Source organism: Ixodes scapularis, unplaced genomic scaffold (genome assembly GCF_016920785.2).
Source record: "Ixodes scapularis isolate PalLabHiFi unplaced genomic scaffold, ASM1692078v2 PGA_scaffold1__304_contigs__length_218370807, whole genome shotgun sequence".
NCBI lineage: Eukaryota > Metazoa > Arthropoda > Arachnida > Ixodida > Ixodidae > Ixodes > Ixodes scapularis.
This window is the reverse complement of record NW_024609846.1, coordinates 69137487-69151590: the sequence shown is the minus strand read 5'-3', so window position 1 is coordinate 69151590 and position 14104 is coordinate 69137487. Positions and strand designations below refer to the sequence as shown.

At 42.2% G+C, this 14104-nt stretch overlaps 1 protein-coding gene across 1 annotated transcript; it reads left to right on the top strand.

Moving 5' to 3' along the window:
• Window positions 1–1059: 1059 nt before the first annotated feature.
• Window positions 1060–1971, top strand: LOC121045610 (cuticle protein 65-like). The gene is made up of 2 exons (XM_040498585.1): window positions 1060–1071; window positions 1531–1971. Exons 1-2 carry the CDS (start codon window positions 1060–1062, stop codon window positions 1969–1971), a joined length of 453 nt encoding a protein of 150 aa, XP_040354519.1.
• The last annotated feature ends 12133 nt before the right edge of the window (window positions 1972–14104 follow it).

Genomic DNA, 14104 nt, shown 5'->3' with positions numbered 1-14104 from the left:
TCGTTGACTTGCTATAATGTATTTTGAGGTTTTTGGTCATTACACTAATTTTTATGGTTTCTAGCAGATGTTTAATATATTGCCGTGTGCATGACTTGGCATGATTGCACAAAAAGTGCAAAGTGTGTACCAAGACGTTGAACATGTAACTCAAAAAAAAAGTATTCTAGAAACTCTCCTCGAGATGCGAGGTTTTTAGTATTTAAAACAAAAGACACGGTGGCGCATTTCACCGTGCGTCTGGATAAAGTTAGACGTTACTATGCTTCATTTTTCACACAATCAAAAAAAAATGCCGCGTGCATGGCCGAGTTGACACCGCCCGCGTTTGCACGCGAATTGGCCCTGGATTCGAATCCCGCGAGTCAAATTTTTTATTCTGTTTTTTTTTTTAACTCTCAGGAAGAAAGGTTAGCTTCCATATTCGTCATCGTCCAGAGTGTGTCTCACGGCGTAGATATAGCGGTAAGTTTTTTTGTTTGTTTTTTTTCGTACAAAATGCACTTTGCAAATGCAAGCCAGGCACTTAAAGAAAAACAATTGATAGCCTGTGTCCCTTTTTGAGCAAAACCCGCAAGAAGATAGAAGGTTAATTATTTATTTTCCTCTAATGTATAGAATGTTTCAGACGTCATGTATTTTTTGTTGCTTCGTGTGAATTCCTCTGTAGTTTACGTAGTCCGTACGTGACACCCCCGTAGACCGCTTCTTCTCATTAAGCAGCAATGCGCGTCTACTTGCCGGTCATGTCTAGTTCCTGGTGAATGTCAGCACTCCTCTTTTAACGGCGTTGAGCAGATTACTGAACTTGACTACGGCAAAATCAACATCGATCCAGCAATGATCACGTTACAGCTATCTTCGGGCGTGACCCAAACACGCATACTTTTACCCTGCAAAAGCTGCACCTGGGTGTTCTTTGGTAGCAAAGCTCGCCCCGCCTAGTCGGTCTTCCCCTTCTCCTACCTTCCCTTTCTGAGCGAATTATATGTATAAAAAGAGCGGCTATACTTGCTGTTTTTCACTACCATTTGTGCAGTCTCAGCTGAACTACAAACCATGACGTTCGCCGTAAGTATTCGTTTGCCACATTTCAGGCGCACATAAAAAGAAGTTGCCGTTTACTTGCTGAGGGAAATTTTATTCAAATTCGGCTTCACGCAATTCAAGTACTGAACTGAGAACGTTTTAGTATTCAGTGTTTTTGCGATTTATAATACTTACAACAACAAATGACGTTTTCAGCTATAGAGAGAAATAATCTAACACCGTTTCATAAACAAATCGACTTTATCAAAATAAAAAGGGATCTACCAGTTTGCTTGTTAAATGTTTTCACTGACAACAGATATTAAAAGTGCTGCAAACGTCCGGAGCCACCTAGCCACCTGAGGACTGTTTTTTGTACTGTTCGTTGCGAAAAAAATAAAAAAAAATTTACAAGAAACGTTTGATGCCATCCTTGCAGTTTGGTTAAATTCTCTCAAACTTTATGCATACATTAAATTTTAATATATTTTCTGCTTCCAGTTCCGTGCCTTCCTTCTCGTCGCTGTTGCCAGCTGCGCCTTTGCCGGCTACGCCAGTCCCTTGTACGACTACAGTGCCCCGTTGACAGCCTACCACGCCGCCCCCGTGTACAGCAGAGTCGTGGCCCCAGCCGTCACCGCCGTCCACTACGGAGCAGCCGTGTCCCACGTGTCGAGCGTGAGCAGCTACCGCAGCCAGCACCCCGTGGCCACCCCGGTCGCCCGCTACGCCTCCGTCCACACGGCCCCGGCTGTGGCCACTGTCCACACCGTGCCGGCGGTCGCCAAGGTCGCCGCCTACGCTGCCCCGGCGTTCTCAGCTCTCCACGCGGTCCCAACTTACGGCTATGGCCTCGGATACGGCTACGGTCTGGGCACTTACGGACTCCGTTACGGTCATGGCCTGAGCACCTATGGATATGGCCTCGGACACGTTTGGTAATTTCAAGTCGTGTGAAAGGCAAGTCATTGTTGGTTTGTCCACGCCTGAGCACGAATTGACTAAAAAACCGGTTTTAAAAATTATAAATCGCTGCCAGATTTTTTTGTTTTCTCTTGGTGCTATACGATAGTTAGGAATGTGCTTGGAATAGCCGGAGATACACGGTCCCTCACTCGGATTTTATTTTTCCGTATTGCTCTCTAGTTGGGCAAGACCGCAAGATAAAGAGTTGTTACTTCTTCTGTAGCCCTGTGTAGAAAATTGTTGCTCAGTGGAACGTATGCAAAACCAATTATATATTCTGTCTTAAAGGGACACTGACGTCGATATTGAGATCGTTATTTTTGTGGTGACAACTGAATCTAGACGCTCTAAGCATCCCAATAAACCGGAAATCACAAGTGTGCGTAGCTTATTTCCTCGTTAAAAGCGTTTTCAAAGATCGAGAAAGGCCCTTTTTGGAAAGAATTTTCTTCCTAGTCAAGTGTTCCACGAAGGGCCTTCGTCGGCGAGTTGCAAGCGATGGCTTTGCCCGCTGAGAAAAAGAGGAGTCTTATCCGAATGCTTACTTATCAGACTCTCTTCAGAACGAGTTATAAAAAAATCATTCTGAACCAGCGCGTATTGCAGGGCTTTCATTGGTCCACAAAATGTAGTCCGCGAGAAAAAATAGTGCACATATTTTACTCTTGCCCTGAGATGAATAGGTTGTTTTGTAATATAGGACTCGGTTAATGAGGGAACTAACACGTTTTAAACAATGTAAGAAAATTTAAGATTAAAAACTACCTCTTTCAAAAATGACTTCAGTGCAATTTAAGTCAATATGTTTCAAGCAGATACCAATTTATATTACGTTTTATATTTCACGAGTTATGAGGATTCCAAGAAAACACACAAACTTCGTGGAGCTCACGTTAACTCGCAATACAAACTGAATCCCTAAAACACCAAGCCTTCTCATGACTTCCGCTGCACTTTTGGTGCTTTCTTTATAAAACATTACACGCAATTTTGCGACCCTCAAAGCCTAATCAATAATCTCGTCAATGTCTTCCTCAGTAAAGTAGTCGATTAAATATACCCGACTATGGAAGCTCACTCACTGCACCTCGAAATAAATGTTTGCGCCTATAGCACCGCAACACTAACGCGACCTCGATCCATTTCGTGTCTGGTGAAATTTTGTTGTCATTAAACAATTCTCACACTTTGTAGAAACACAATATGTAACTCGTTTTATTCATAATTTTATCTGTCTTTATGCCCACAGAAATGGAACAACTGCATGCTACTGGACAAGAAGCAACTACAACTCGCAAGAGCTTTGCCGACTTCACTCAATAAAAGAAATAATTGTGGGGACACATTTGGTGTTATTGTATTTTTACAAATTTCACACTTAACCATTGCGCACATTTTTCTTGTAAAGCTTTATTCATTAAGAAATTTCATTAGATACATTTTCGAATTACTTCTAAATTGTCATACACTGCTCTGAAGAGCACATATCACATAACATACGGTCGCTCTCAACACCTCATGAATCACAAAGCCGTAGTGCTGATAGAAAAGGCGTCATCGCTGGTCGGAGATTGGACATGACGATTGCGTCAACCTTCGGCTCAAATGTGACTCGAAGTTGAGCGCTGAGGCAACGCTCGTTTCCAACCTGTGTCCAGCTTTGTCCTTCGCTGGTGATGCAAAAATGTCAGCATTACTGCTTTGTCTTCCAGGCGGTGTTCGTCCTCTGGATCATAAAATTTCGCAGGATGATTTGCGCGTTATTTCAGAGGGGTGCGTCACGTGGTTGATAAAAAGAAATACTAACAAAACGAAAGAGTTCACCTTCACCATAAAACTATATTCCACTCCAGACATATACTTAATTGGAAATGATGCTATCGAAACTGATTCATCACTTAAATATCGTTGGGTTCATCTTTCATCTGATCTTATCTATATTACACACCAAAGAATAAAGTAGGACGGAGCACAGATCGCATCATATAAAATATCTTGTTCTGAGCTCCGTCCTATTTGATTTTTTTTTGTGTGTGTAAAATTGAAACTTACAAACATGCTCGGTTTTTAAGTGATAACGTTACCTGGAACATTTACATTCAACATATTACCAACAAAGTATCAAAAACTCTTGGCTTCGTCAAACAAACTCGTTTCCAAGCAGGCACGTAGGCAGGGGGGCATGGGGCCCAGGCCTCCCCCACCCCAAAAAAATCTTTCATTTTGCTGGAACCTCCTCTCCCCTCTCCCCTTCATTCAGCGTTTTGTCATTGGCGCCAAAACAAAATCCTGGCTACGAGTCTGTTTCCCAGCAAACACGGAAACGAAACTAATTCCTCAAACTCATGTGATATCCCAACTGGATTATAGATATGTCGTACGGCATCCTCACAAATCGTAGCTCAGAAATAATATGAAACACTGCAAAACAAAGCCACTCGATTCATAGTTCGTGATTATCCCTGCTTTACCCTGTGAAACCTGTATAAAATATCAATTTAACTCATTAGCTCTTCATACAAGAAGGCATCTTGCGCGCGTATCATTTATTCACAAACTCTATCAAGCTTTTTAGCTGTTAAGGATGATTTGTTTTACGACCAGCTCGCTATTCATTGCCACGTTTATATTAGCTTTTTTTTATATAATTAACCTGATATAAGCTCGAACTAACATGTACAAAATTCGCCTCTTGACATCACGGATTTGAACAGTTTTGACCGGAAATTGCGTCCATCAGTGAGCATGTCTTTCGTTGCCGCCGTAAACATGATGACGCTTGAGTATGTTAAGTTGAATTGCCTTTTTTGTCTTCTTTTTCGTGCACATATACTTGTGTGTTGCTTTTTTTTCTAAATAACAATAATAATACTGTTTTTTTTTTTACCTTATGTAATGCGGGTTAAGTTCTTTAGGGTAAATTTTAAAAAAATTCTAATACGCATCATGCGACCTACAATTGTAAAGTAAATACATCTTAAATTTATTACAAATGCGTAATGCAAAGATTTGTTTTCTTTTTTTAAGTTCTTAAAAAAAAAACGCCGTGAACCGAAAATTAATGTGGTTTGTGCAGGTGGACTATACAACCAGGGGTACCTGATATAGCGGGCTAATTATCACAACTCGAGTGGAATATTTGCAGATAAATGCTGTTGTTGACATAGTCCACAACAGCGTTCATCTACAGAGACCTACATTAAGAATGTGGGGCATCGTCCGTCATGGCCAGGCCTCGATCGTCCCTCTTGTGCATTCTTTTTCTCAGGATCCCGCTTCCACTTCCTCTTTGTCGGGGGCCCTATTCCATATTTAATAAGTTTCAACGCCTTCCGTCTATCTTTGGCTACGTGCCCGTTCAAGGTTCACAAGACGCTCAAGCGTTGTGCGGGAGGCGGCACTTTCGAAAGATACGCCCTCCGCTTCTTGGGCCTGTATGAGACTAGTGCGGCGGCTGCATTTTAATCAGAAGGCTCAGCCTTTCTTTGGCCCAGAAGTGACGAAATAATCGCCAAACGTCTCACCAGGCGAAACTCGACTATGGCCGAATACAACAGGAGCTGATTAAAAAAAAACATTTTAGGACGTCTCAGTTCGAATGAAGTCATTGCTTTAACTGCGACATCACTTCAGCTTAGAGTTTTAATTTGGCGTAAATGCTCGGCTTTTGTAGTTTCAGTTTCACTTAGGCCGGGCGTTTTCTTTCGGCTTAGTTCCTGATATAAACCCAACATTTTTTATATATACTGTTTTGGGCGTTTGTAAAAATCCTGAAATTGGTCAATTTATCATACTGAAGTTCCCCAGAACGAGAATACATTTTCATTCAAACTGGTTTTTAAGCATTCATTATATTCCACCCTTAGTGAACGTGCTCTGAGAAAACTTGTGCTTTTTTATGGCTAGGAATGTGCAGACTGCGAAGCCACGCCCTCCAGTATTGTTCGAGCTGACAATATTGTTCAACGTAACAGTACTGCTCAATTAGAGCGACTTTAAATGCCTTAACGTTCTACAGCAATTCGTATTTATACAGTATGAAACTATACTAAATATCCCCTAGGACCATTTTCTGTTAGCGGGGCGATGAAAAGCCAAAACATTTTCATGTCATAAAATAATTTTCTTCTTCATCGAAGAGGAGAGTCAATATATGTAGATGTATATTTACGCAGTCTCAGTACCGCTCCCTATTCCAAATGTATGGTATTGTGAGTGCAAGCGCGAAATTTTCAAGGCAACCTACAGCTAACAAAATGTTTTATTACTTAACGTTTTTTCAAATAAAAGGTTGCCGCTGGACGCGGTAGCGGAATTCAAGGACGTAGACTCCCAGATCGTAGGTAGACGAGTAGACTAATAGGCCCTTATTGAAAATAAACAAATTTTCTTGTTTGATTTTCTTAATACACATATCAGAAGTTATACAATAAGGCATATCTTATTTCTCACCGGATCTTACATCCTGTCATATATTTATTGGACAAATTGATTTCTTTTTATGTGGCGATAAGAGCATTTGCCTTCTAATTACCTTTCTGATAGCAGTCGCTGCTCAGATTCTACGTGCATCTTACAGTAATTGTCGGGGCCCTTAATGACTCTGATGAATCCCCTTTGCTTGATGCGGAGATTATATGAACTCAGTCTACCCAACGATTCTCTTCCATATTTAATTTTCTTTTTAAACAAGCCGACACCAGGAAGGCAAATATATACGTAGTTCGGTCACGCACACAAATGCTATTCCGGTGACATTGCTTCCTTCAAGTTCATAATGCCGGAATAAAATTGATTGTCTCAGAGACACCGTTATCGAAAAGACAACCCCACTTTATGACCATTCCAAGTGACGCGAATATTTGTTTGCGGCCTTCGCGCCTACATTGCGTCTGATGAGAAACAAAGTTTATTCGTGTTGGGAAAGGGCACACTCTGTGATGTGAAGACAGTAAAGCCGTCGATCAAGCATTGGCCTTCAGTTCTTATTTGACAATGACATGAACAATGCTATATTTGACGTCGATAATTTTAAATTCGAATTTCACGACGCAGTGACATATTCGTGTACAATATTAATATAAATGAAGGGCCTCAAACACCCAACCTGCGAGTCACATGTGGCCCGCCGCTCGCTGGGACGCGGCCCGCAGGCAACCCGCGGCTGCGAGCCCCATTCGAGTGTCCAAGTGCCGCAAATCGCTAGTACCATAAAAATCTGACGTTGTCGATTCCTTCAATCCCTCTAAATGCTTGCTTCTTTTTCAGTTCCCTTCCTCCTGTTTCACGTCTTAACCACATGTAGGACGATCCAACTGCTTGGCAAAAAGAACGGGCCTCTTACTCAGGACACACTTTGGATGCTAAGCTTTTACGTAAAAAGAAAAACTGTCAAAGCTGTTGAGCTTGAGCGTCTTACCCTCGCTGGGCATGTCGTAAGTTAAAACTATAAAAAGGAGGCCACAAAATAAAACTCAAATGCGAGCCTTAATTTTTATAATGTTCCTATAAATCTTACCAAGATTGCAAAACTTGTCCCTTTTTGTGCTATGGCGTTTGGCTTGGATTATTTTTCGGGTGAGTCGAACGAAAGGGCAACGACGCCGCTTATTCAGTTGAAAAGTGACAGCACGTTCTCGGAGCAGCACCATTATACTTTTTCCTGCTCCATCAGGTATTTATCTAAAGTATACTCATAAACCAGTCACATCTAAAATATGTCGCTTGGCGAAACGGCGAGTTTCCAAACAGCACAAAGTACGAAGTGGATCTCGTTGCTATTTTGGTATTTCTGGTAGACAAAGCTTCTCCGCAACCTGGATATCCAGAGCTATTTTTTCCCCTCAGATACGCCCCCCCCCCCCCCCCCCCCCCCTCTCCGTACGTTGTACCTTTCGAAAGTCTGAAATGTGGCCACCAAGGACCATTGAGTATGGGGCTCCTCATTTAAGTAAACAAAACAAGTCCAGGTGTTACATATAACCATCCGTGGTATGTATATAATCATAGTAGTATCGTTGACATTTTCATCTGTCACCTTTTGTCGTTGAAGAGAGCGTTATCCACTCTTGGTATAATGCGTTGTTGGAGCATTGTGTTTAGAGTATTTTCCGTGCACTACCGTAATTGGCCCATGGCTGTTGTTAGGCAAAGTAAATAAATAAAATATGACATTGCGCAACTTACAAAAAATAAAAGTTTTACGAACAATTACTATTGTAAAATTAATGTGTGACAATATAATGACACAAACGACTTCGTTTTGCCTTATTTGTGACTTCTTTCTAAACTAAGTATATGCGCTATTTCTTGTACAGGTGTGTGAGAAAGCGTAGAGAAACTAGCGAAACCGACACAACAACGTTCTTTAAGAAAGAACAAGAAATAGGAAGAAAAAACAAGTAAGGAAGAAGACCGTTCGAACGCCGACTTGAAGGCAAGGTCGTGTCCCCACGGAGCCCCACAGGGAACGCTCAGTGAAACTCTGAGGCACAATGAGGCCGAGGCCGCTTTATGATCGGCTAACCCTCGGTAACTCGGAGAAAGCCCTTAAAGAGGCACTAACAGGATATTTATGTTCGCTGAGGTTTTTATTTGTATATGACCTATAGGAGCAAAACTACACAGAACACAATTTGAGGCTGAAAATTCGCTTTCTTTCCAACCTAAAACAGACGGTCAAGAATTCGCCGGTTTCACCAGCGCTCACTAACTTTCTCATGGTCACATGGTGTTTCTATGCGTACAAAATATATTCAAAGTCGTATGTCATCTAAGGTACAGGTTCAATATTGAAAACAAAAAAGAATAATAAACCCCATTTTTCTGGCCTCCAGAAAACTGCAAATACGTTAATCGATAAAAAAAACTTTTGCACGGAATATAGGGAGTACATGTACACGTCATCCTCAATATGGCGACGTACCGCGGACAAGACGGCGCGATGGCGTCCCACGACTGACCGACATTATGACGGACGTGGAGCCGCTACTTCGGAACTGTCGTTCTTTGTACCGCACGATCGATCTTCAAGCGGAGAACATCGCGCAGAAGTGGTGTAATGGCGAAATAATCGCACGACAAACGTTGTAAGCAAATTCGTAGTCGTCGTCGTGTGCTTCACATGACTGAAACGTGGAAAGGAAAAAGCGCAGTCGGGTGTTCGCACATGACTTCGGGCCATGAGCTTCCGTTCTCATGTTCGGGTTTCAGTTTGTGTGGCTCAGCAGCACAATATTGATTGGGTAGTCTTATGACACCATATGTGAAAAAAGTTTAAAAAAAAAAATACTTTTCTTGACGGATGTTGGTGTTCCTTTAGGGGTGGTGCAACAATATTCAATTTGAATGTTTTTCTCTTTACACGAGCCTACTGGCACCGGTGGGACTCAAGGGTACTCACAAGCAACACCACTAGCCAAAAAAAAATGAACTCCTTTGTTGCGGTGTAATTTCAAGGACTAAAACGAGCGTTTTCATTCGATCTCTCCTTCCTAAAACTTGATGGCGTAGCTGGGCGGTGGCAGTACCGGCCAGCGACGATAATTGAATGCGGCTCATAGACCGGACCCGAACATTGCGTGGGCACTCCATTTGGGATCCTGATAATCGAAAGCTCGAGAAGCATGAGGGTGGTGGCCTGTGTCTAATCGCTACAATGACGAAAATAGCCAAACCATAACAACATCTGGAACTCAGCGCGTGTCCTGTGCCTTGCCAAACCCAGCGCGTGGCTATGATCAACATTGGCGGCAAATAATCGGCTCCATATACCTGGCCGCTTCTTCCGGCTGCGAGTTGAAGGGGTAAACGCTGCTCGCTTTTCTTTATTATTATTTTTTTCGGCTTTGATTGTGTGTGGTAAAAAAGGACCGGATGTGTTAAACGTCGTAAACGTCAGGGATCTGTTCTAAGCAATATTAAGGTAAAGTCGTTGCATCGCCCCTTGAGGAAGCAAGGGCGAGACAAACACGAAGGCGACAATGTGCATTGTTACCGTGGTGTACCTCCAATTACGTTTCGAGGACCATCTCCATTTCTCTTCTTTTTTTTTTTTTTTGGGGGGGGGATGATTTTTTTAGCTACCAAAAAATGTTCAACAGAGAATCACTCATTTTGGGTTTCAGTCAGAGATCGGCCTTAGGAGAATATACTTCAATTGAGCACAGTTTTTTTTTCGTTTTGGCACTCCTAAGCTTATTTATAAGTAGTTGAACGAGTACATTGCTTGATTGATTTCAATTCTACGTCACTTGAAAAGGGGCAGATTTAAATGCTAAAGGCGATTTTCAATCAGACATGACAAGTTGTCCAGACCATGTTCAGTGTTTAAAAAATTAATTGCAGCCTTGGTCATTTAGTGCACGAATTGTTCAAGAAAACCCTTATTAACTACGCCCCCTTTCTTCCCACCAAAAAAATATAGTTCTAACAGCAATCTTGGAAAGCTACCCGTCATGAAGCATTTCTTTGTATTCAATATTACACTTGTGCATTTCAATTACGAGAGCATTGTACCAGCCTGCCTTCATAGAATCGCTGCTGCAAAACTCCCACGTCATCTGTTAACCTGATGACTCGGGAATTTATCACCTAATAACGTGATTTCTTTTCCTTTTTTTACATATAAATTGAATGATGTTTCAGACCGGATACTGACCGTCAAAACATTATGTACAGTAAAGTTTCGTCTCGGCTTCTATTTTTATGCTTTATGGAATGCCCATTTTATCCTTGGGAGAACAAAACTAAAAATAACAATAGAAAAGTTTGTATTTATTTTCGGGTTTTCTTTTTAAGTATGTAACGTTTCAGTCCATAGAAACCACCAACTTAAGAAACGAGGGCATGGCGATTATCTCCCAAGCAAACAACCCAGAACAAAGTTTCGCTATCTGGATTATGGAACTGGAAATCTGACTAAATTTTATCTAGATTTCAGGTTTTTTTTTTTGTTTTTTTTTTTTAAAGATTTTTTTGTCTGCATTCTGGATTTCAGGTTTCCAGAAACAAATTTCCGGCTCCTTAATCCAAATAGTGAAAAGTTTTACTTTTTTTTTCGGTAGGGCGGCGTTTTGTTATTGCTTCACAACCAAACAGCTTGATGCATCAGTCAATAATAAAACCAAAAAGTAGCCTCAAAACAAGAAGCGTTATGTTAATCGTTGATCACTAGGCCACACCTTGCGATTCTTAAGCTGTCGCAGATTATAAATCCATGGATTTTTTTTTTTTTTTTAGATTGTCAGATATTGCCTTGCAGTGCCTCAGTGCTTATTTGGATTTTTGCGAATAATCCCGACCGTTAGACTACGCGTCGGCACGCTAAAAGGAAGTCAGTCATTCACGTAAAGGGAAGAGGGACCGGCAGCCTCCTTTCCCAAGTGCGTTCCCCAGATTTCCGCACTTTATTCCGGTAAGATCGAAATAAAATCGGCCATTCCGACGCGAAATGCGATCTTTGTACGTGATCCAAACACGTAGTTAGGCGTCTACGCGTGCGTGTCTCGAGTATGGTGCTGAACCCGCCCAGTCGGGTTTTTCAAAATATTGGAGCTATAAAAAGAGCGTCAATTCCACTGTTCAATACAAGTTGTTCTAACTCAGCTAAACTACAAGATATCATGTTCGCTGTAAGTCTTATTTTTTTCGTTTTTTTTCTAGTGATTACAACTCAAACCTACCGTTACCAAAATTAGCTTTCCCAGTCGGAACCTTATTTGAATCGCTTCAGTTTGTGGAAGAATCGCGGCACGCTTTAGATATTAGTGTTATCGATGTTGACCTTTCTTAAATCAACCGTTTGAAAATCACAGCTATTAGGAATGCGCATCAAACTCAAATTCAAACTCTTTATTTTCTCCAATTTGGAAAGGGAAGGCAGACAAAAAAATTAAATAAGGTGTTGCTTTCTCCCCAAACTATTTGAGTGCTTGGCCATACTTATTATTATTCCGATTAAAGATAAATGTGTTTTTTTGTGTGTGTTTGATTTCAAATTGCATTTAAGAACTAATATATAAAAAAAAATTGGACACTACATACGCACTGATATCGACCATCATTCGAGTGTCGCCTTCAAACAACCCAAAGCATATTGTACTTAAAGATCACCGTTCTTACTTAATTCTGTGCGCCCTTCTTCGTCTACCTTTTTATTCAATCCTTAAAGACCAACGCGCAGGTCGGTCGTCTCGCCAATATGGTGTCCCTGCTGTCGGCCCGCGGCACACGCAGTCGCTTCACCTTACAAGACTCGGACTTTTGCGCACGCGCACTGGCCACACCTGGTATGGGCAAACACGGCCTTGTTTATAACAGCCGTGTTGGTGTGTACTATTTTCTTCCAGTTCCGTGCCTCCCTCCTCGTGGCTGTGGCCAGCTGCGCCTTTGCCGGCTACGCCAGTTCCTTGTACGGCTACAGCGCCCCGGTGGCAGCCCACGACGCCACCCCAGTGTACAGCAGAGTCGTGGCCCCAGCCGTCACCGCCGTCCACCACGGGGCAGCCGTGTCCCACGTGTCGAGCGTGAGCAGCTACCGCAGCCAGCACCCCGTGGCCACCCCGGTTGCCCGCTACGCCTCCGTCCACACGGCCCCGGCTGTGGCCACTGTCCACACCGTCCCGGCCGTCGCCAAGGTTGCCTCCTACGCTGTCCCGGCATTTTCCGCTGTCCACGCGGTCCCGACCCACGGCTACGGCCTCGGATACGGCTACGGCCTGGGCACCTACGGACTTCGCTACGGTCACGGCCTGAGCAACTACGGCTATGGACTCGCTAGCTACCATCTGTAAACGCAATATTTTATTTATAAAACAGCGATAAATAAAGTTCCAGAATCACGGATCTTTTCTTTTTCTTTACTTTGCGCATTAACTCCATGATAAAAAATATTTCAAATTACTTTCACGACAAACCCCGGATAAAATGGTGCCAATCTCAAGGATGTCAGAAAAAAAAAAGGTCGAAATAGAATAATTTACCATCGTTTGTTTCTGCTTCGTAGGTTTCTCAACTTCTTACAACACAACATTAGGTAGACTGAACGTGTAGCAACAATGCTGTAAATTATTTATTCTACGACATGTTATTATTTTTAATGTTTTTCATTTCGAACGCATTACATTCGAGATCTTCACTAGTGCAGAGCTGATTTTGTACCCGCACATAATTGATATATTCTGTGCAACTGCGTCATGTAGATTACCACTGTCTTTATTACGTACGCCTTCTTGGTAATTTGTTACGATACTTGGAAATTTACCAAAAATATCTAAAAATACGTTTCCAAGTTGTGAGGGTTTTAATCACGCCCCGGAGTCAATACTAGCTAGAATAGTCAGCATTTGGACAAAGACACAGTTCTGGCACGAGTACTGCGTCACCATGCTGTTGGACCTCGATTCCCATCGAAGCATCGAAGAACACTCGGCATCGGGAGTTGGCGCCATCCTACTGTCAAGGCGTTCCACAGAGGCAGAGGAACATGTTCGCACTCTTTGGTTATTCCAGCTGGTGTTGCCCGAGAACGTTTCTCTTGTCATCGGCCGTTTTTGTGCTATGAAGCTGCCTGCCAAATATAGTAGAGATTCAATGGAGGTTAGAAGGGCTCTCCACGATACTCTGTATTTACCTTAAATCGTACCGAATAGGACAGGCGCGAGGGTCTTGCTGTACGACGCACCTTCGCATACAAAACACTCTTGCCATCAGCAATTACCATATGTAAAAATTCGGGCCTGGACGCACTGCGACACGTCTTAATGTAAGACATAGTGTTTTTATGTGATTATAATATTAAGATTGAAGGCGTGAATGTATATAAAGTACGTACTGGGCTTGTATTTAATTATAATTTCCATTGACAGTTTGTTAAATATTTTTTTTAAAGTGCCGAAATGTATGACCGACCGTGAGGTGAGGTGGTTTAATCTGGATTTTCGTCCTGCGCTATTTTATCCGGGGAAATTTGTTCAGGGTCATTCTCCCCGGAATAATTTTCCCTGGCAATGTTTTTACGCCAATTTCCCCCCTACGTGCAATTTAGTGAGCTTGAATACAACTGTAAGGATCAGAGTGTATGTCTTCCTTGAATAGTTGTTTATTTTTG